Raw genomic sequence first — 23,810 nt, 5'->3', positions numbered from 1 at the left:
GTTTTTCCATAATTCAATGAGCTAAAGAAATTACTATGTGGGGCTTTGATTTAGTTTATCATACTAATATTCTGAGATTAAAATAAATGCACTGTAATTGTCCATTATAAAAGAAGACAATTGCTGAAAATGGATTTTCTGTTTCTGGGAAGAAGCACTGAGACCTTCCTTCTCCTAAAAATGCCATGGAGATCTCTTACCTTCATCAACCAGTGACTCCATGGACTCATTAACCCGGCTGATTTTATGTAAAGAGTCTGTTGACTGCGACAGGAATTTCCAAGTGTGTATTAAGTTGTCATCGTTCCCAACTCTGCAGAAAAACAGAACACAGAATATTGTTTATGACAAAAACCCAGCCAAATGTACTTTCAGATAAGCAGAATAAATGCATTTTAAATATGAATTGAAAAACAAAGCCAGCACTGCACGATTACGTACAGAAATGTGCTTTTATGAGTTGTTTACTAACTACCCACTGGAGCTTGAGAAGCTGTAAGTGCTACAGTTGTGAGTGACGATGCTTTCCATAAAGAACCACTCCTGAGGTTTTATAGTTTGGATAACTCCATTCCAGTCACGTCCCATCCTCACTGCCCTTGAAGCAAACAGTGTGAAAAAATACAACACCAAAGGCTATACAAGAGTCCTTATCACTAGCTCTGAGAAAGATCAGAAAATGGACTGAAATTAAATTCCCCATGAATAGCCAGGGCATCCAAACTGCCCAGAATATGCCAGTCCCTGTGACTGCCTCACATGTAAAACTGCTCAATATGCAAGTATGGTAGGAAACATAAAATAAATTTTCTTCTGTGTTTTCTTGTAATGAATTATGCATAATACAGCCTAAAAACAGGAAGACTGCAGCTCTGTGCCTTCACCCTCTTGTTATGGACACAAAAGTTAATCCTATACCTGAGCTGCAAATGTGTGCTTGCAAAGTATCTGGCCCAAGGCAAGGGAATTTCTTCCTAGGAGCCCAGAGCATCCCTATGAAGTGGCCTTGAATCTACCAGGCCATCCCAGCTGAGCCTCTGAATTCCTGCCATGGCTAAACTCACTCAGACAATCAGATTGTGCAGAAGAGAACCAATGGTATCATACAGAACATGTCTATCTCTCAGCTTGTGATCCCTTTTGTCCCTTTAACGCAAGTCACCGCACATGAGCTTGTTTTTAGTGAGATCTGGATTTCTTTACGTCAGCAGAGTCAGGTAACGCACACACACAGAGCCAGGTGTGCAGGGAGGAACCTTACCCTGCAATGTTCTGTATGGAGACACTTTTGGAGAGTGCAGTGGGCTGCTGTGATCTCCTGTTGTTGAAGGTGGAGGTGACGGTGCTCTCATCGGGAGCGAGGATGGCGGAGCGCGGGCGCTCCTTCGGCTGCGAGCCTGCAAGGGAAGGGTGGGAGAACAGTCAGCCCATGCAAACACCTTAACCACTCCTAACTGGCATGATGATGACTTAGAAGGATCCAGACCCTGAAATTCACTGCCTTTTCTTTCTAGAATCATCACCAGGGGATGTTAGGAGTTAGGAACAGCCTTAGGAAGGGAAGACCATCGACCCCTGTGCAGAACTCGCTGCACTATGCTTGAAATGCCCAGGTGGGACCTGCAACTCCAGAAACACATGTGGGAAACTGAATTTAACTGTTTTGATAATTAGTCACATGTCACAATCCACCCTGTTGCCTTTTTATTTCCCTGGGCCCATAGTCACATAAATCTTGCTGTTTCTGGTCAAACTTTTTGAGATAGGTTTCTCTTATCAGTATGCACCACAGAGAGATGATAATCCTGATTTCATTATACCATCACATACCTTTAACTAACCTGGTCATATTAATTCCAGATTTTTTCTTCTTCAGATGCATTTCTGCTCTCTGGAGCAACCCCTCTGAACTCCATGATAAATACCACAGTGATTACAACTACTATATAGTGTGGTTCCATAGAAGCTATCGTTTATCTTATGAAAGCTTACCACTTAATTGTATCAAATCATGGTCCTATAAAACCAATCTGGGCTATTTCACACCTGTTATTTATCCTTGGTCACACTGGGTCACTCTGCAGTTCAGTGTGTATCTCAGCAAAGTCAGGAATAGTATTCCTCCTACTCAAACTTTCTATTTTGCCTACACCAAAGCCCAAGACTAATTAAAACAAAAATAATTCTGTTTTGAATTCTCCCCACTTAATACTTATAGTTGGATTCTTTCTCATGTCAGACACCCATGGACTTCATATTCCATTTTGTGGCCTTAACAGGTGTAGGCATTCAGCAAGCTACAACAGACAAGTGCTTTTTCTAAATCTGAGGCAATTTTACATTTCCTTAAAGCTACACAGACACTGCAGAAGGGGATGAACTCTGTACAACTCCAGTACAACTTCTGAAGTCTCAAATATTGCTTAGCATGCACAGAGGATGCTCTAATCCCTGCTTTGTTTAAAGCTTATTTTTCGTAATATCAAGTATCAGTTGTCAGAACAGTTAAGAACAGACCACTCCCAAAGCAGAGGGAAAGAAATTGTCTTACTTTTGTTTCTCATGGTTACTGTGGGTAATGAAGAGGTATCGTGTGCCTGCAGCATCCCTCTCTGTGGCTGAAAGAAAAATGAAATTAATTTTACTTTCTTCCTCCCTTCCCCCAGAAGGTTGTGCCATATAACTAAAACAAAAAAGCTATTTTTTTTCCTATAGCCTTTCAGTGTATGCGTATTTTAAAATATATTTTTAATTTGCTCTGAATGAAATAGGCAAAATAACAGATGGAGAAATGTGCAGGAAATACGAAAATGTGAAAGTGATGACAATACTGAAGTGAACTGAAATCATAACTGCACAAACATTATTTAACTTTTAGAAGCAGGTTCCTTGCATTTGGGGTAAGCATGAAATCTGTGTGTTGCTCATATAAACAGTGTATTTAACAGTTTTCATTATGTGAAAGCTTCAGCACTGGGGCTGAAGTTCTTTACAACAAACTGGACACTTTGTGACTTGTGGTAGAAAGTGTGTTACATATATATGTGTTCAGTAGAGTAGATGAAATCTTTTACCTTCATTTTGACCTTTGCACAAGAAGCAAAATTCTCCTTACAGCCTTTGTGAACAATTGCATTACAGTCTGTCAAAAACAAAACAAACCAAAAACCAATGAATTAACAAAACCCCACAGAAAACAGGTCAGTTTTTGCTGTTTGTCTTCTGAACTGTTAACTTAACCTGAGACTTAAATTCTAACTTTTAAGGCATCATTGTGGTTTACACAAGTAGCTACAAATACTGAGAGAGAGGCTGCTTTCCAGGATAATTAGCCCTTTGTTTGTTAATAAGATTTCCTCACAGAAGTTAACAGGAAATTCTGTTTAGAATTCAATGTAAGGTTGAGTAGCCAGGAGTCTTAGATTAAAGAAAAAAGGAAAAAAAAACCAAAACCCTGATGGCATTATCCTTCTGAAAGTAAGATGGAGAGCAGAAGAGCAGAAGCAGGAGACAGAAACAGAAACCAACTGTAGGGCCAGTATTTCTCTGAAAAGACAGATACTGTTCTCATCAAGACAAGGATTGTGAGATCTAAAAGACAGGAAGGGGATGGGGAAATTCTTTTACACAAACTCAGACATCATGGATAAGATCTACAGCACAGGACCCAAGTGCTGCTGTGCTGCAGGGTTACCAGAAAAGGCAGCAGGAGCAGCATCTGCCAGGGACCATGCCCATGAGCTTGGGACTTCCTGATGGAACGTGGACTCAAGTTTTGGTCCAAAAGCACCACATTCACCAAGGCAAAAACCATCATGCTTTAACACCACCCCTTGCTGCAGATATGCCAGAGCAAAGGTTGGGTGGCTTGGTTTTGGGTTGTTTTTTTTTTTTAATACCCTGAGTCTGCCCATGATCTCTACCAGCAGACTTCTGGGAATCAAAGTTTTCAAAGGTTTTTAAAACTGCTGGGGTTTCTTCGTAACTGTTGAGAATTGGGTTTCAGACTTTAACTCTTTTGGCAGATGAAAGATCACAGCTCAAGATGAGTTTTAGAAACTTAGAGAAAAATATTTCCACTCATTCATGACAACACTAACACAGATAATGAACTGTATTTTACATGTATGTTACACTGTGTGAAGTCCTGAATTATTTCTTGAAGCAAAAGAAAGGAAAAAATTCTATGTCCAGAATGACAAAATATGCTCAGCTTTCTAGAATCTCTAACATTTGGGACAACTCAGTAAAAGCCAGTAATTCTGATATTTTAACAGAGATAAGAGTAAGGCCATAGGGTGCTGCTTTTCTGACAATGTCTCACAATTTCCTGTGCAAGAGAAGACAGAACAAAGCAACCTGAAAACTCTTGCAAAAACCCACAAGCACTGTAAGTTTTCAGACCAAACAAGGAAGAGGAACAGAACCTGCTCCTCTGGTGCGTGAACAGAGGCAATGAGACAATTCAGAATAATGAAATTCACACTCAAGCCTTGAAAGCCTGAAAACAGCTCTTTAGTGTGTATCATTTGGCAAAAAACTTGGATTTTTTTATGCTAAAAAATTTGTTTGTACAGACTTTATTCCTCCAATTCAACTCTTCAGCAAGCAAGAAGCTGCTCTAACTCCTCTGTGTCACTAGTATTAGTAACTAAAACCTCCAAAACCTTATTTTCTGCATCAATGATCTTTAAAAAAGTAAAAAAAATAAAAAAAAAAGACAGAAAGCTACTAAAAATTAGGCTTTTTTTTCTTGCCCATTTATTTCAGAGCATGCTCAATCTTTCAGCTTTGAGTAGATGTTTCAGGTAGCTGGGGGGCATCACTGAAAAGCTGAGATGTTGATTTAAAATAACCACTGCTTTAAAAGGCATTAAAAGTCACCCACAGGTGAGACAGAGCAGCAGTGGTAGCAGCAGCCTAGAACAGCACAGGAATATCAGAGCCTGTGCTGCTCCCCATCCATCATTTCCAAAGCAGCTGAGGTTGATTTTAAGATGCAATGGGAGAAAGAAACACTTGCTGATGTGAGCTCTCAACTTAGGCCTTCATCAAACATTTTTTTATGACATTAATTTTCTGGCCAATGCAGAAAACTTGCAACAATCTTCCACTGTACCTTGAAAACAAGGAAAGAGCATCTGTGCTAAAACATATGACATTGTTGGGTTATTTTCCCTCATTCAAGATTATTTAAACTTATCTTTAATGAGTTTACAGAGCGTAAAACTGGGATATATTTCATTTTCTACGTGGCTTCAGAACCTGCTAAAAAAGTCAAGTGGGGAAAGTGAGAGGATAAATTTGAGAGTTTGCAATTGTTGATGTTTTACATTTCCCATCAGGCTGACACAGAGCATGTCTCAGACAAACAACTCTGCTAAAATCTCTTTCAGGAAACTCAGAAGTGCCATTTGGGGTTGAGCTGGCTGCTCCCTCCCCAGCTCACATCCACCAGCAGGAACGGAAGGCTCCAGCCTGGAACAATTCCCGCAGTCACTTTGACTCATTTCTAGGCTAGTGGAGTAAAAAAATTACTAATAGTGAGGAGAGGAAAGCCTTTTTTCACTGAGCTATAGTGGGAAAAAAATGGTTTTTGTCTACATATTCTATAGCTTTGGGCTGCTGCATGAACCAAGCAGCATTCTGGTCTCAACCACACAAACACCACTGACCTTATCGAGCTACAGGCATGAGAAACTGTCTCAGTTAAGACAGTAGTCAGTATTTTCAGTATTTCTCAGATAAAAAATGAGAACAAAATGCCCAATCTGTCATAAAACCTCAGTGAGGTTCCCATCCTGCCTGTCCTGTGCTGCATGTCCCTCACATGCACACAGGTAGTTGTCATTTGACCTGTGATGCAATTTCTTGTACAAAGGGAGCAGAGGGTCAGTATTTCCTTTTTGCACCATGTGGTTCCCACTGTGGGTTCACCAAAGTGGTATTTCAGAGAATTAAAGCAATACACCACAGATAGGTGGGGCTTTTTTTTCCCCCATTGGAAACAGAAGCCATGACCCAAGCCAGCTGTCCCTTTGTCCATCCTACCTCAGCTCCAAGCCACTACATGCAGCTGAAATAACCAAAGTTCTCCCGACTGGTAGAGCCCAACAAGAGGTAGAAAACCCCATGGCCTGCTGTGATAGCTGAGCTCAGGCTTAGGAAAGAGGTTTCAGGACACCTCCATGCAGCCACGACTCATTTCAGTCCGGTTTCCACAAGGCAACACACTGCTCCATGAATCACTTATCTCCTAAGTCTCCCTCCCACCTTACATCCTCAAGCAAAAGGAAAATAAAGTGTAAGGTTTGCATTTTCCATGCCAGATTCAATGTAAAATAAAAGGAAGGGGGGGAACCCCCTGACTTACTTGCACAGTAGTACGAATCCTTATTGAAAGGCTTCATACAGTGGTAGCAGGTTGCTTGGGCTACAACGGAGGTTGCAGTGAAGAGATGTCCATTCAACAGCTTCTTATCTTTTTCCTTCTCCTTGGAATCTTTGTCCTTCTCTTTAGTCTTCTCTTTATCTTTCTCTTTTTCCTGCCGAGACAAAATGACCAAAAGCCTGTTCACTTGGCAGAGGTCTCTTCCCTAGTTACAGATTGCTCAGTGTTTGCCTTTGGCACGGTGAGGATATCGATCGAGGTGCTCCTGAACAATGGCCATGTGTCTGCACAGCTCTCCCTTAAAAAAGCCCCTGTGGAAGTGCATTTACATACTACTGACTCACATGGGTGTCTCACCACTGCAGAAGTCTGTTCTGAAGGCACCTATTTCCTTCTACCTTTGTTTTATAATGACTCTACCTCTTTTCTTTTTCTGGGCTCTCATCAGCCTCCTCAGCACTTTAAATAATTTGTGTTAAATACAAATACCACATGCAGTGTGTATCAGACTTTCAACACAGTTAATTTTTAAGGCAAAACCATAAGGCTCATGATTTGCAACTGCATTTCTGATGGAGAACACAAGCTCTTCCTAAATGCCTCTACAGCCTTACTGCCAAAATATTTCCACCTCTGTTTTCCTTCAAACTAGCAACTTTTTAAACAGTTACATGCAAGTAACTACGTGAAGCTTTTTGGCAAAATAGATCTTTTACAAACTCTTGACCTACACCACAGCAACAAACACCATAAAGATCCTCTCATCTTCCACAAGCCACAGCTCAACATCTGGGCTACTCAGCTTTGGAACAATGACATGCACAGACAGCTTCTCCAACTTTTAGCAGAGATTTTGCTTCTTTTCCGTCTCTACCTTAGACAGAAAATGCTAAATGCTAAAAATTTAAAACATTTTTCCCTCCAGCCTTTCATGGATTTGGAATTCTTCCAAACAATTTTTAAAGGAAACTCCACAGAAAAACTCTGAAAAACAACAACTCCTCGTCCTTCCCTGTACCAACCTACAAAACATTTATGATACAAGTCAGCTGCAGGTCTGTACTTTTAACTGTTAACTCCTTAACTGTCTGCTTTTAACCGTTGCTGCAGATTTCCTGGCATCTGAAAGAAAAGCTTAACCAGAAACTGGTAAAAGCTTCTGTCAGCTTATCTTTGCATTTTGTTATTTATATGCCACGAGCCCTTTGCCTAATACTGTCCCAGCCAGAATATCAGGGAGCTGCAGAGCTGCCCATGTGAGTAACTGCCATGAAGTGGCTTAAAGAGGGATGGAGCTCTGCAGCCACTGCAGGGAAACTGCTGAGCCCTGGATGACACTCACATAATGAGTAACTCAGCCTAAGGACTCCTCTCCCAACACATCCCAGGCAAAATGCCAGTGCTGGAGTCTCTCCCTGCAAAGTGTCATAAACAGAAAGTCTATTTACTGGCCCCAAATGCCGTTTTGTTCTGCAAATAAGCAAAACTAGGAGTATTACCATATGGAATAATCCTGTCTGAAGCTGAAAACCTGCCAGAAAGAGTCTGCATCACATCTCATCTCTGCCTCCTCTGAGCCATCAGCTTGGCTCACACCACCCCACAGAAACCTCCACAGCCCCATTTTCCACCCGCTGACCTGCCCATCTTTAACCATATCCAGCCTGGCAGGATTCAGGAACTAAACCTCTGCAGTTTAGGCCTGGGCTGATGGTACCAAGTTGATGCCTGGAGTTTTGCTCTACTGCCAAGCCATGTGAAGCTCCAGGAGAAAAGATCTCTCTAAGCTCAAGCCAAATCTTGTGACTCTCATGCTGAAAGGAAATTTCCCATCCTATACTTTAAATCTACCTGAAGTTCACTGCAAAACTCAGCAATTCTGAAATCTAATTTTAATTTTAATTAAAGCTGAAAGGCCCCAGGAAAAACAGGAAATCAGTGCACCACTTTTAAGGAGGAAACTGCAAACTCCACACAAGGGCTGCCAGCCACTCCACTGAAGGACAAGGTCTTACAAAGAGATTTTTTTCAGTTTTTTCTTTTTTCCCGTGGCAGTTACTGGAACTTTATTTAAAGAAGGACTGTAGAAACAAGACTATTTCTGTTTTGCTGGAGCTGCCAGGAAGATTTGAAGCCAGGCTTCGTGGCTGAACTGACATGCCAGAGCAGACACCACGACAGGTACCGCGGCACCGCAGGCACGACGCGGCAGCGGATCCCGCTCCCCAGGAACCACACAGCTCTTACCTCCCAGTGCTTAAGTCCCACCAGCTTCACTGTTATCTGAGGTACTTCTGAGAATCTATTCCATTTTATCGACATCCTTCCCCTGGGGCAGGAGAGCTGCTGGCCACCAGGAGCTGCTCCCCACTAGCCCATGGCGATGCTGAGGCTGCAGCAGGGCCGGGAGGGGAGGCACAGCTCGGAGGAGTTGAGCAAAAGGGGGAGGGGCAGGACAATTTCTGACTTCCTTAAAGATGATTTTAGCTACTTTGCTATTGCTTTCATCTTGCCCTACCTTAGCTTCCACTGCTAAAAAAAAATCAAACCTAAAAACCCAACCCATACAGGCAGAAAAGGATGTGATTAATATTCTACAAGTCACAAGTCAATATAAGACTATTTTATAAAGGGGAGTAAATCAAACACTCTGTGATGTTTGGGGTGCAGAAAGGTGAATTTTAACATACCTCAGTGTTGCTATGTAGCACTTCACCAAACAAAGTGCTGCAGAAGTTGCCCAGACAGAGAGGTTTTGTGTGTTTGAGCTCCTGCTGCTCTGCAGGTCACATATATCCCCTGTCTCCTAATCCTTTCAACTTGCAACTCCTACCATATATCCAGAAATGCTCCTGCTGGCACATCACTACCTTACTACCGTGCAAGGCAATGAAAAAGAGAAATTACTCATGATAATGTTTATAATTTCTCAGAAACTTGCAACCAAAATGAAAAAAAAAAAAAAGAGCTTTTTTTTCCTGAACTGACAAAGAGATTCACTGATAATCCCAAACAACACCAAGTACATGCCAGGCAGGGGTACATTCACACCAACAGTATCCCCTCCAGTTAATGCTTTAAACATCCCTTTATTTTTAATGTTTTTTTACATAACTCTCCACATTTTCTGAAAGAGATGCTGCTGTTAGTAGGCTCAGATATGCTTTATTTTACTTTATTTCATCTGAGAAAACTGCATTTCTGAAGGTCTGGAGATGAGTAAAACCAAACTGGAAAGACACTGCAGCCTCCCTCCCTCCTGACAGCCCAGAAACCAACTTCCTGTGTCAAACTTCCTCTTTCAAGGTTTGTTGTTTTGTTGGTTTTGCTTTTAACTCTTATAGGTTTTTCTTGTCTATAAGGCTTCTAAGAAATCAGTGTTCCAACGAATTTTTTGGTCAAATTATTTAAATGTACTGGTGGAGCCTTAAAAATGTATGTAATGCAAACATTTCACCATGAGCAGACAAGAAATTGTAATTTCAATGATATTTTGGCTTTTTTTTAGTAAAAGTAAGAGAGTTGATATGAACTGCAATTTTTGTAATGCTTGTTATGGTTGGGATTTTGGAGCAACTCTTTATCAACATTTTCAGACACAAACATGAAATTAGAGCTTCTGTCAGACATATGAATCATGGTGAGATTCAAGCAAAAATATCCAACCAAGCCAAGAAATTCCCCAAACATATATTAACCTTCAAGGGACAATCTAAAGCAACAACAGCCCATTTGTGTGAATTATTTAGCATTAATGTAATTATTTCTGTAATCAATACCGTTCCCAGGAAATTCAGCTGTGCTGAGCAAGGCTTAACTTTCAGAAAATTAAATTCCAGGGTTTCAAGGATGGAGAAAAGGGAAAAATATAAATATTTGCCTAATTATGCACTAAAAGTCACTGTCTGAGCAACTTCTGCAGCACACAGGAACTTTGTGGCAATCATAAAAAAATGATGAAAAGACAATACAGCCTTTGGCAGCCAGTCCCTTCTTATGGATCCTGTCCTTGTTTTATTAAACACCTCTCAGGTTCTGTAAAAATAAGACTCATTAATCACTACAAAGCTCTAACTCATGCCAGGGCAGAATTTATTCTCTCTGGGGAAACGAGTGGAAACACAGAATTATAAAGGATGGAAGAGACCTTTAAGATCATCCAGTCCAACTGTCCACCCAGCACCGTCACTGTAACCCAAATTTAGGACCCAACACTTGGCCTTACTGAGCCTCCTACAGCTGTCCTTGGGCTCAGTTTTGGGGTGCTAAGATTTCCCACGAAGCCAGTTCCTATCACCCCACACACACTCCTGCCCTTACTGAAAAAACAGAACAGGGAAGGAAGAAAGTACAAGAAAGTCAAGGAAGTCAGAAAAAGATTTAAACACAGAACTCATCTCTGCTGCCTATGGGCATTCCACAAATCACAAGAAGGACTTACTTTGCTCTTCTTGCTGCTGGACATTTTATTCCTGAGGTAGCTAAAGGTGCGGCTGACTTTTGTTACACCTTTACCAGCGGGGACACTGCTGCTCTCTTCAGATATGCTAAAATAAAAAAAGAAGATAAAAGTTCCTTTTATTTTCTTTTTCTCCTTTCCAAAGCAACTATTAAATGGATAGATTCTTTTTAAAGGACAAATGCATTTATTACCCAATACAGTCTAGGTGCTTTATGGTGTTTGCACCATAAAGCAGAAAGAGGGAAAGTGAAGACAAAGAAGGAAAAGTGAAGACAATGCCAATCTACTAATTCTGAGATAAATTTCAAGGAATCCTCATATCTGTTTTGAAGCAGGCCATGCCACAGCACCCTCTGCTGCTCCCCTTGTCAAATAACCAGGAACCATTACTGCTGTGAAGAACCATTTCCTTCCAGAGAAAGGCATCTAATGAACTCTGAAAATGCACTGAATGTCTTTAACAGAAACCACACTGTCTGCAAAGCCTCCCCTGAGAAATGAGAATATCAATATTAAGTAATAAACCACAATGCTTATGTGTATTAATTAGGGAATTTTTAGGATCCCAGGTAATTTTTGCCAGTCTTTACATGCACAACCTTATGACTTCTTCAGCTATGGTAGAAGAGTAAGGAAACCACTATTGCATTAAAGGACATAGTCTGTTAATATTAAATACAAGACAAATCAAAAGCAGAACAGAAATACAAATTAAACCAAGGAGGAGAAAACAGCAGTGAGCAAAGGTGAAGAGCCCCCCAGTCACAAAATAAAGCCAAAGCTGTCAAAGTGGCACAGAGACCAGACATCCAGTACCACAAATGTCCTTCCTCCAGGGAAGCACTCTGAAAGCCACCAGGAAGATTATCTCCTCTGTGCAACTTGCAAGGATGAAAAGTAACACACAAAAACACAATCATTTTGGCCTTTGTTATAGAGAGATAATTAGCCACAGGGAGAAAGCAGTACTTTCAGTGTAGAATATAGCTCAGGGTAAACTGACACCCTGCAAAAATGCATAATCTGATGTTATTAGCAATGAATAAACAGAGCCTTGTTAAGAGATGAGACGAATGGACTTTCATATTCTGTGATCTAAAATATTCTTCAGCCTTTAGAGATACGGGACTGATTTTCACAACTTCCGATTTCAGCTGAAGTGCACTGGTGCCAGGAAGGCTTTTGGGTGTCCAAGGCAGAGCCCACTGCAGGAGTGCCCCCAGAAGAGACAGGGTGTGCCCAGGATACTGTACCTCTGCACTGAGGAGCCCATGGAGCCGCCCAACGACTGTGCACCTGCAAAAGATGGGAGGGGTGGGGGGTGACAGGTTAGACTGCAACCTTAGCCCACTGATTTCAACAAACACAGTTTGCATGTTGGGATGGTTCAAGAGGAAAGGGAAATGTTTTCCAGAAGTGGGTGTTTAGAACAGATTTCACGTGCTCAGGAAAAAGCCTGTTCCCCATATCCCCATATCCCCATCCCATATCCATAGCTGCTCTCAAATTAGATGCTGAGGTGAAAGCCTGTTTAGTATTTTTAACACTCTTCAGTTATTAAGTGAAGTCCGTGCAACTGTTAAACTTGCTGAAAAATCAGGGTGTCTGAATAAGAACTGTCAATTCAATGACAAGAGGTATAAACGAGAATCATTCTGACACAATGCTTTAATTTATACTCCACTAGAAAGGATCTATTGTACAGCACATCCGGGTTTCATGTATAAAACTTTTCTCCTTGATAAAATTGTAGTTCATTTTCCCATCAAAATCCTGAGGCACTTCATAAAAAGTAAGGGAAACAAGAGAAGCCTTATTCTGTTTTCCACAAAACGTTACCAGCCTGGGGCTTCGTCATGAAACGCTGCTTGAGGAAAGGCTGAATTTCAGCACGAAGCTGAAGCCCTGCCAGTGGCACCAACTCTCTTTACACAAGAAACCTGCTTGCACAACACATTTGGAACAGATCTGGGAGCTGACACCATTTACCAGAACCATCAAAGAATGCTAAAAAATCAGGATGAAATGATCCAGGACAGAGGGCTCTCTCTGAAGTAACTGGGCTTGCCAGGACTCCAAAAAAACCTTCAGACACGCGCTGTTTGCAGCCCTATCTGAAGTTCAAGAAGCAGCATAACTGTCACCTTACAAGGCTCCTGCATATATACTGCAAGAAAAACAGCATTTTGGCTTAAATTCTCCTAATGCTAAGGGTGAATGCAAAAACTTGCCCCTAGAGGCAAAGATGGCCCTTTATCCAAAAGCAGTAAGAGCATTAGGAAAAACGATGCATACAATACTAGGCTTTAAATACAGATTTTCTAACCACTGATTCAAGTGCCAACAGAGTCTGAGACAGAAATATCATTTCTTCATATTGAGAAACTAAAATACTGGCCTACCCTGTTACCTAAACCCTGCTTGGAGAGCTGTGTTAATATTTCCCTTGGAAAATCTTTCACCTCATTAATGATTTATCCCAAATACACCAAAGTTAGTAATACTGTAACTATGAAATGAAGTCTACTATTCAATTTCCAATACTGATATTATATTTTTATAATATAAAACTACTTAAGTGCCTAATAGGATTACACAAATAATTTACAGACTCCCAAATCCTTGGTTAAAGCTCCAGTAACTCTGGTGCCCATTTCAGTTCTAGCTTGCTTTTAATCTGGGTTAGACCACCTTTGTCTTTCCTTTTTTTAAAAGAAGATTCATCAGTTTGACTGGATTTAAGTATTTCACAAACATTTTTTTTTTTTCTTTGCAGTTAACATGAGAAATGTGAACAAACACTGAACCAAGAATTTATGAATGTTTTTCACTACCTTCAGAAAATACGCTGCATGAGAACTACAATTATGTATCTTTATTTTTTACTTCAATAGTTGTTTAACCTTAAAAATGGGGGATTCTTGGTGCTGGCAGGCAAAAGGGATCCAGTGAAGAATTAATGTCTGTTTATGATTTCATATTTTAGATTATAATATAACATCACATTATCAACACTGCTGCAAGCTGTAAACCCCAGGAAGACAAGCACAGAAAAAGACACATCTTCTCACCTTCTGATTTGTTTATGAAGTAGAAGAGGGGAAGGAAAGCTTATTTTCATAACCTTTTTGTTCCCTGTCATGACCAGGAACAAAACTGAAATCTGACTTCAGAACCCAGAAAAAAATCAAGTTTTTGTTCCAAAAGCCAGAACTGATATCTGTGTCAAATGAATCTGGGCTGGCAGCCAAAATTTGCTGTATTTGTCTGAACACCTTTTAAGGACCAGCCACAAAAATTAATTCATATGGTAGCTAGACTTAAAATAATTAGTCAAGATCCATTATGCAGAAAGTAGTGACTGGACTAGGATGTTGAAACCAGCTTGCAATGCCTTAATGCTGTCAGTAATTAAACTTCTGTGGGTCAAGAAATCCAAAGGATTCATAATAATTCTCCAGCCATCTGAAATCCATGTCTTAAATATATCACCGAAAAAACTTCAACTAATTCTCCATTTTCTAAAAAAAAAGCAGGCATGGAGAGGTTGAGGAAGGGCAACTGAAATGCATGTGCAATCTCAGTGCTCACACATCCATCCTCTCATGAGAAATGAACCCTAAAGATAATAATAATAAACAAACTGGTCTGGGATTGCTCCACGAAAAATGACCATGGCCAAAGCAGTCTCAGAAAGAGCTGTGCCTAAATCAACCTTTATAAAGTCACCACAGTATCCCCAAACATGTAAAGAAAACAATATCATTGCTTGAGACAGTATCTGACATTATCTTAAATGATCATGGTTAACAGGAGCACTGTCGAGGGAAAGAACTGGCTACTATAAATATCATCTAAAATTGTCATACCCTAACATGAATATCAGGTGTTGGATGCTTAAAACAAAAAAACCAAAAATAAATAATAATAATAATAGTAAAATAACCCAAATGCTTAAAAGAACAAAACTCGCCAAACAAACAAACAAAAAAACTCTACCAGAAAGTTTACCTAAGGATATTTTTTACTGTGGGGTATCATATGAATGCACAGCTTTGTCTTTGCAGTTCACTTTGTGGGGACCATGAACCATCAGTTTTGTTAAAAGCAAAAGAAAAGGACAGAGCAATGAGGAAGGAGTTTAAATATGGAGGTGGGTAACATCACACCTGGGCAAAGAACTTTCCTGAAGGAAGGGACAAACCCACAGTGAAGACCAGGAACGGAAAGGAGGAGAATTTAGATGTGTACAATGTGGATGGTATGGAGATTGCTTTAAATTCAGGAAGCAACCAAAATCTATTGGACTGGAAAGCAATTTCCCCCTTCCCAGTAATGACACAAGGAATGTGTCTGGTTTATTTCAACAGTCTAATAAAACATGCTTAAGAAATAGAAAGCATTTAGAATACTCTTTGGTAAGCCTATTTAAAAAAACAAGAGGAGTCTAGATTAATTCAATCTTCTGCCTTGGTTGGACTTCTTTTAGCAATGGAGTTTGCAGGGGAAAAAAAGAGCTGCCAGAGAACTCTCACCTGTTTCCCACAGAACTATTTTGATAACAATATCAGGACCTAGATATGAACACCTTGAGGATTTAACGTCTTTGACTGGAATTTGTGCTTTTTGCTTAGTGGAGGAACTGTGAAGCTGCTGTGAAGATTTTCAGAATTTAATAATCAGGGCTTCTCTTCCACTGAGCAATGCACTCACTGCCACCTATGGAGGGCAAGGAAGTACCTCTTCTGCTAACTCCATGCCCTGCAACAAGCTCAAGGCAAGTATTTTGGTTTTAGTAAAAAGGTAAAGACTGTTTGGCTGCTCATAGTGCCAGGTGATGTTATCTGATCATCTATCTGACCAGATAAGATGTGATGGTGCTGATGTAGAAGATTCTTTGGATAATAATCCTCTTAATTCTGCTGGTAGTTAGTATTCAGAGAGGACTAAGATAATGCTATTGGACATCATGCAATGGAAAGGGTAGTTCAATGTTTGCAAGGCGAAATTCCAGTGTCTGAAGCAGAAAACCAGATTTCTCTGTGTTTCCACTCATTATGGCTGCAATGCATAGAAAATTATTACTTACTATCCAACTCCTCCTCATCATCACTGGAAGAAGAGCCAATAGAAAAGAGAGTTTTAGACTTAGGAATGAGTGGAGAGATGCTGAAGGAGAAGGAGATTCGTCTCGATGGTCGAGTCCGGCCCTGGGCTGAGAAGTAGGTTAACAGCAGACATTAGAGCATGCTTGAAAATGCATTTAATAATAAAAAGGAGAGGAAAGCAGCCAAAGCAAACTAAAAGCAAAGCAAAGGAAATGTCTGCAAAGCAGCTGGCTCCAGAAAGGCACAAGAAAACGAACTGAGAATGTTTAAATTCCAGAGGGTGCAGGTTTCAGAGGGCACAGGCCTCACTGCATGCACAGCTCGACACTCAAGTCTTTCACTACTTTTGCTGAATTTTTTTATAGGACCTCTTACTGAAGAACTATAGGCAGTTATCCTTCCAAACAGAATACCAACAACAGAATGGATCTCTGGACAAAAGGCATCAGCTCCACTGAAAGAACTCAAACTAGAACAACTCAAGATATCTGTTTGAAGGTGCTTTCTGTAGTTAAATGATACAGCAAAGCTACCAAATATTAACAAAGACAATTTATCTTAAGTGTTGACTTTATCTACCTGGGGAGGGTTCTTGCTACTTCTATGTCTAAAAAAAAATCAACAGTGTTGATAATGTCATGCCCTTCAAAATTTCCAGATTTAAAAAGCAGATACTTAAGCTTCCCTTCTCTTCTCCCAAAATAAAACAGAAAAAAACAAGCATATTTTCTGCCTTCTTCTAAAATTTAAGAGTCCTTGTTTTAAAGAAACTGCCTAAACATGACAAGAGCTCCACTACACCCTCTTCAGCCCTTGCCTGGAAGATGCCTACCAAACATAGTGCCAAACTCAGCAATCAGTCTGTGACATCAAATATCCCATCATTTATTTTTATGAGCAGCCCTTGCACAGCAGCAGCTTCCCAAGAATTCTTTGTAAGTACATGGTCTCTGAAAAGAGAATTAGGAGCCAGCTAGTCATTCTTCACTGTAAGTGGATTCCCAAAGGCCCTAAACCAAACCTTCTCTTCATAACCATCTCTTCATAACCTTCTCTTCCCAAAGCTTCTCTTCCTACAAGCACAGGTGGAAACCTCTGAGCTGTGAGCTGATTGCTGGACACTCACTGCTCACATGGTACATCCCTGTGTCCTCAGGAAAGGTGACCGGGACAGGGCTGAGGAAACCCTGCCCCTGGAACAGGTCTGACCTAAGGGTCCTACTTAAGCACCTACATTAAACATCTTCATCCTTCAGCACAGGTATTCAGGTACTTTTAAGTCATTCCATGGATACATCAATTCACTCGCAGAACAGGGAAACAGGATAAAGACTTTATCAGTATTAAACTTCCAAGAGAAAGACAAAGCAATTATTTCTCTCTTTGAAAGTCCTTTCAGCCACATGCAATGACGGTTTTTTGCATGGCTGGTATCATACATCAAAACGGAATTCAGAATATAAAACACTGTCCAAAGAGCAGCCAATGCTATGAAAGCAGTGCAAAACAAACTCCCCTGAACACTTCCTCCAGCCATTAGTCACAAATGCCAATTGCCTACAGGCAATTTGACTAAAATGTGCAGAGTTTTCCAAGTAAGCAGAACAACCCTAGAGGGACCCACTGAAAAGCATTTAGACTGAAGAATTCTTAGGAAGACCCATGCATTAGTTTTGTTTAGACTGCCTTTCAAAGGAGTTGTTCCAGTGTTCCAGACCTGAAGAATACAATTAGGCAACAGGACTGTTTCTTCTGTAGTCTACTGTCTATTTAGACTAAAAGTCAAGATGAACAATAACACTTTACTGTAAATTGAACCACCTTCGCCAACACAGTTCAACTTCCATTTCAGTGGTTTTATTTATAGCAATTCCTGGCTTTATAACAGTGCTCCACACTGGAAATTTGCTATTCCAAGGCTAAAAGCATTCTTCCGAGCACTCCAGCCAACAGCTCTTGTGACCTCCCTCTATAAAATGCTGAAGGATTAACATTGTGAATGGCCACAGAAGCTCTTGGAACATCTGACACATCAGATGGAGTGTGGGCTAGGAACTCGGTCTTGGAAATTGCTCCTCCTTCAGCACACATGACAATAAACAGTAAAAATAGAAGAAATTCCTCCATGTGTTTATTAATCTGGATTTCATTTTTAAAGTTCTTGAGCACAGCATGTTGCTTTCTTCCCATTCAAACATATTTGAAGGGATCAGAGGGTCATTTTTTTTTTCAACACCTACCACAAAGTTATGAAAATGGAATAAAGAACATAATTTGTCCTGGAATTCACTTCCATGTAATTCTTGCATAACTCCTAAATGTCCTGCTGGAAAAACATGAACATCGAACCCAGGTGACACAAGGGAGTTTATACACCAAGACCTCCTTGCAACAGGCACTAAACTGCTTCACATGTCCTGTGGCCACAATTCAAACAGCATTGCTCCTCTATCAAAGGGGAAGAATTGACAAGAATAACAGAATGGTTTGGATTGGAAGGGACCTTAAAACTCATCTGGTTCCAGTCCCTCTAGCAGGGACACCTTACACTAGGGCAGGTTTACCCTAAGCCTCATCCATCCTGGCCTTGAACACTTCCAGGGATGGGGCAGCCACAAATTTTTCTGGGTGATTTACTGAAGTTTTTGTAGTCAGGAAGGTGTCAGGATTGGGAAAAAAGTCCAAGAGCTAAATTTTCCAAGTGATTATTCCTTCTGGATACTCATATTAACCCCTCAAATCCTCTAATTTTCAAAAACCACCTTCCTATAAAAACGTGGCCCTTCTGAGATGTCACAAATTAACGACTGAGAAAATAAAGCTCAGAGAAACGTTAGTAATATTTACATTCAGTGTCCCAAATTCACAGACATCTGCCTCAAAGCAGAAAAGCAACCCTGCTACTTTGTCCACAGCCTCTCTAGAGGCTACATCTTCTCTTTTCCTTCTTTCTCCAGGGACCAGGGTGGCCAGGCAGTCTCTAGAAGAAGATGGGATAATTAAGCCTCCATGGTATTTTCAATGCCAGGCCACAGGACTTTTGAACAGCATTGGCCTTCCAGGCCCCCTCAACCACCAATAGCTCATTTCTGGGGAGCCAACCAAGTTTTTTTGTTGTTTGGTCAGAGGCTGGGTGCAATGCCAAGAAATTGGTAGCTTCAAAAAACAACAGTGAAGACCTTCAGCCCAAGGAGAGAAGAGGCAGTGCCATCGCACAGGGCAGGGTCTGCTCTCTTCACAGGACAGAGCTGCCCTGTTCTGGTTACTGCTGTTGGGGGGACACATCCCTTAGGACTCGTTCTTATCAGTCATGGAATTATCATGGTGAAGAATTGAAGAGTTTAAAACCATCTCCTACAAAGCACAATCCCTGTGAGCTTCCTCCAGCAAGCCTCTTCCATAAATGAAACACCTTCCTTAAAGCACCTTGTTGTGTTTTGCAAGGGAGAATCACATTAATAAAGAGGAAAGATCAGACACCATCACCAAGTGACAAGAGCTAAAATGTCAATAGGGTTTCTGGCTGGCAATTAATAAAATGAAAACGTGTAATACATCCTAAGCACATCCAGCTGCAGCCTTCTGAATGACTTTTTCAGCTGAAAGAATCAATTCAGCCAAGTTGCAAAATTAAGTGCTTGTTATAGCTTCAATTAAGCTAAACTGGAAAATTTTATAGAATCATCTTTTATTATTTTCTTCAGGAATGAGATTCAACAAATTACACCCAACTTTTCCAAAATATTTAACTCCAAATTAATAGCAACAAACTCCCCCAAGAAGATCAAGATATGGATTCTCAAGATTCCACATATCAGCTTTAAAAAAACCTAGATGCAAGGAAGTAAGATCTCAAGTGGAATTTACCTGACATCAAAGGAAGAAACTCTGAAAGGATGCAAAATTAGATCCTTTTTTTTTTAGTTAACAAACTCAGTAAATCATAGTTTTCCTATCAGTAGCCTAATTTAGAAAGAAAAAAGCAACCCACACAAAGGAAACCCAACAGAAAGAAAACAGGAGGGATACACTATGAAGAACAAAACTAAACTGAATGATTTCTGCCTTTCCACCCACAATTCCATGCAGCAGTGAAATATATATTACATATTCCTGTAATAAGGGAAGCATGAGCGGGCAGTAGCACATTTTGCCTTGGGTAGGTAGCAAGATATACTCAATTATACAGAGAGGGTAATGAAAAACTGGATTACTCACTGTCAAGCACTGGCTTGCTAATTGACATTAGAGACATGGATTTGGTCAGTGGAGATGAAACAGCAGAAGAACAGAAGTTAAATCCTTGTGGCTGTGATGTTTGATGCACCTGCAGAACAGAACAGAACCACACTGAGTATGTCAAGAATGACAGAACCATCCCAGCTTCAGATCCCAGTCCAGTGTTAATGTTTACTGCAGCTCTCACTTTGAAACAGTGAAACAGTGCACAGGTGAAATGCAACATTTTGTTTTGTCTTTTAAGTGTCAAGACAACTAATTATGCAACAGAGGGACTATATGTGTTTGATTTTCTTGCAAGACATTAAAAAACAGATATTGTTAAAACTCTCTGATTGCCATGGAAATTGCTGTTGTGATTCCAACTCCTCAGCAGAACTAGACTGTGGTTCAACTTGGTAAAAAAAATCCGATGCTTAGCAGTGTGCTCCCAAAAATTGCTATTTCTCTAAGCAAGAGAAGACACAAGAGTTGCCACAAAAAACAAAGTAGAAAATTTAAAACAGCTGGAGATTCCTCCATGTTAAAGATGGAAGATTTTTAATACTACGTATATGTACATATAAGGTGGAAGCCTTTGTCAGACTGTCACTTGGAAAATGGCTTTCAAAATGTTGATGCAGCATTTCCCAGACATCCACCAGTAGTTGGACAGCTTTACCTGGTGGTTGTAGTCTCTGATTTCTCCTTGCTCAAGCTCCTCAGTGAGCAGGACCAGGGACTGATTGCTGGCAAGTGGACTCCTCCTGAGGTCTTTGGAGCTCAGAGAAGAAGCCTCCAGGTTTGCAGAAGGCTTCTTGTTTTCACCAGAGTCTCCAGCAAGGCCTTCTAGGCTGTAACTAAAGGGAAAGCACAGAGGTCAGATGCTGCCTAACTCTTAGGGACCAGGGTCTTTCAGCACAGAGCGCCTGCAAACGTCAAACACACAGCAGGCACTGAAGTGTGCAGATAAAAGCAGGTGCTACTCCTCAGCATGTTCTTTTTTTCTTCAGAGCAAACAGCAACATCTTTGTGCTTCTAATGAGACATAAAGGTTTGTTCCTTGCTTGAACAACCATTGAAGCTCCTGGTCAATTGCCTTTCCTACTGTTTTTTTTTACTCTTCTTGAGTGGTGCACATGAAAATCCAGAAACACCCCTTCTAAGGATTTTAGCATTTCTACATATTCTCTTTGCTAACTTTTTATTAGGCCCTCCCTTGGAATAAAGCCACCCAAATCAAACTACCTTGCATAGCATGATGCTGCTTGTCCTGGACCAATACCTCTCCCAGCAGCCACATCTGCTGCTGTAACACTCATCTCTGCAGCCACATCCTCTGAATCTATTTTAAAACTGCACAGTTTTGGCACTGATAATGTCATTTATTCTGCCAAAGCCGGTTTCTTTTTCACCCATGTTGTGGTTTTGTTTTTAAATTCAGTAAATGTTGTCTCCATCACCCAATCAATTTTATCATCTACTGAGAGAGCTAGGTCTTGCCCAGCAGAGCTGAGCAATAACTCAAAGCTAAGTAAAATACTAAACTTTTGCTTGCAGATCTGTTAGAAATAAAACATTTGGCCAAACTCTGTAGAGACAGGTGCTGATAGACAAGTGACCTCCACAGAAGAACATTAATACACTCTCCTCTCACCTACACAAAACACACCCTCTCTCACATGGGACTATTTAATCTGATAAATGGTGCCCTAATATTCTGCTTCTGACCCTCTTGCTCCTTGTGCCCAACCATCAACAAAACTGCTGAAATGCCAGTGTGGGCTCACTGGGTGAAGATTTACAGATTCCCCTGCCAGCACAGATCCATGGCTAATCTTTGATTTGATACTAAGTCCCAGCCCTACCCTGGATTTATATCCCAACCCGAGGCTAATCATGACATCTCAGTGGTGAACAAGCTGACATGCAAACACAGGAAAAAGAAAACATACTGCAGGCTGTACAGATGATTTAAACAACCACAGGAGCTTTAAATTCAGGCAGACTTACATAGCAGGGATTAATGTTCTGCAGTCCCTTAGAAGCATTAAAAGGCTCATAAATATGCACCTTGAAAGTAAAAACTAAATAAACTATGAATAAGAAGATTTAGTAGATCTAAAAAACCCTTTTTTCATGGTAATTAATGAGAAAAAAAAGACTGGTTGAAGCATTTATAATTTAATCTGCTTTAGGAAGATTGACACATCAATGTGTATCAAGAGCAGGCATTTAAGAGTTTATTCTAGAACACCTGTAGGTAGAAATCAGTCCCATTTCTACTGATTATTTAGGACAGAAAAATACCTTTTTTACGTTCCAAGGTGGCAACAATGATGCTACGCAGTAGAGGAAAAAAAAAATCATGTACATGTGACAATACTATCTAAAACCTGCAAATATTAGCCCATAAAATAGTTATCAGTGATACTGGTCTCTAATTTGCTGATTGGCATATGTACACCACACATAACTAAACTGTACCAGGAAGAGCAAGTTTACTTCTCAATACAGAATAAGAGTTTTAATAGCTCTACACATAACCAGCAAAAACTGCCAGAGAAAAGCTATAAAGCCATAAAATCTGGGGGACTGACTTCAAAACAATATTGAGGAAAGATGTGACTTGCAACCATCAATCTCAGCACTGGGACTTTCTAAAGAAGATGCAAACTTTAAGAGCCTGGGAAATTTTCATCTGTGGTGATCAGACTGTTTTTTTCAGAGAAGGTTTTACACGATTAGTCTCTCTGAAGAAAAGCCTAGGTCGTTCAATTTACAGAGAGCAAGTCCGTGTGAACTGAAATCCTTTATGAGACTGATCTGGTACAAAGCAGTGCTGAATCATATTTAATCCTGGTTTGATTTTTCTGGTTTTGATTTCCAGAAAAATCAATTGTGATAATAAGTCACAATTATCGTTCTGATCACTGCTGCGGAAAAAAACACGGCTTGGAGTCATCACGGAACAGAGCAGCTCAACCCAAAGGCACAGCTTCCTTAATGCCAGAGGCCAGTGGAAAGCAGCCACCACCTCCACCTGCAGCCCAGCTCTGAGGATCCACTCCCAGGGGGAATTGCTGAAAAAGCAGACCAAGCAAACAAACACGTGCACGCTTCAGCCAGAGCAGCAGTGGAGGAGGCGATGCACGAGAAGCTGACGACAGGGTGTTTGCAGTGCTCCTGCACATCGATTCATACCATACCTTCTACAAGTAAAGTCAGGACCCATGGCAATGTACTGTACGCCTGAGGGACACCAGCTCAAACTAGGAACAGCAAAAGAGGCAAAGAAAGGAAAAGGGCGGTGATTATCGGGTTGTTGTGGAATGTGGGGAACGTTAAAAGACTCTCACTCTCACGTATCTTAAAAAAAACAACAACAAACTCAGAAATAATGCAGTAGCACACGTCTGGTTGCACAAACACACCACAGTGCCCCAAATGCCTGAGGCTACCACTGAACAGGGGGCAGGACAGTCCATGCTTCCCCCAAACTGACCCCATCAGTGAGTATACAATGTACTGGAAAAAATACTCCTTGTGGGGAGAGAGGTTTTTGGGAAAAACAAGGCTAAAACATACCAAAGCCAATTTGTAATTAAACACACACAGCCATTGTGTTAGT

General features: G+C 40.6%; 1 protein-coding gene across 10 annotated transcripts in view; it reads right to left on the bottom strand.

The window, feature by feature from the left end:
* AKAP13 (A-kinase anchoring protein 13) overlaps positions 1-23,810 on the bottom strand; it is a 207,071-nt gene that overhangs the window by 21,377 nt on the left and 161,884 nt on the right. For 8 of the 10 annotated variants that reach the window (XM_088063289.1, XM_088063290.1, XM_088063288.1 and 5 more), the window contains 11 exons: positions 23,389-23,451; positions 20,862-21,039; positions 20,180-20,288; positions 15,943-16,068; positions 12,107-12,149; positions 10,833-10,938; positions 6,374-6,545; positions 3,075-3,142; positions 2,552-2,618; positions 1,262-1,397; positions 201-313 (listed from right to left, as the gene is read on the bottom strand). In XM_088063289.1, coding sequence (XP_087919415.1) covers positions 201-313; positions 1,262-1,397; positions 2,552-2,618; positions 3,075-3,142; positions 6,374-6,545; positions 10,833-10,938; positions 12,107-12,149; positions 15,943-16,068; positions 20,180-20,288; positions 20,862-21,039; positions 23,389-23,451 — 1,181 coding nt within the window. The remainder of the gene's footprint in view (positions 1-200; positions 314-1,261; positions 1,398-2,551; positions 2,619-3,074; positions 3,143-6,373; positions 6,546-10,832; positions 10,939-12,106; positions 12,150-15,942; positions 16,069-20,179; positions 20,289-20,861; positions 21,040-23,388; positions 23,452-23,810) is intronic. The other 2 variants (XM_088063297.1, XM_088063296.1) reach the window with 2 other exon arrangements.

Source organism: Pseudopodoces humilis, chromosome 16 (genome assembly GCF_049639895.1).
Source record: "Pseudopodoces humilis isolate 2021_Gansu_Grassland_sample_001 chromosome 16, ASM4963989v1, whole genome shotgun sequence".
Lineage (NCBI taxonomy): Eukaryota > Metazoa > Chordata > Aves > Passeriformes > Paridae > Pseudopodoces > Pseudopodoces humilis.
This window is presented reverse-complemented; position numbering and strand designations above follow the sequence as displayed.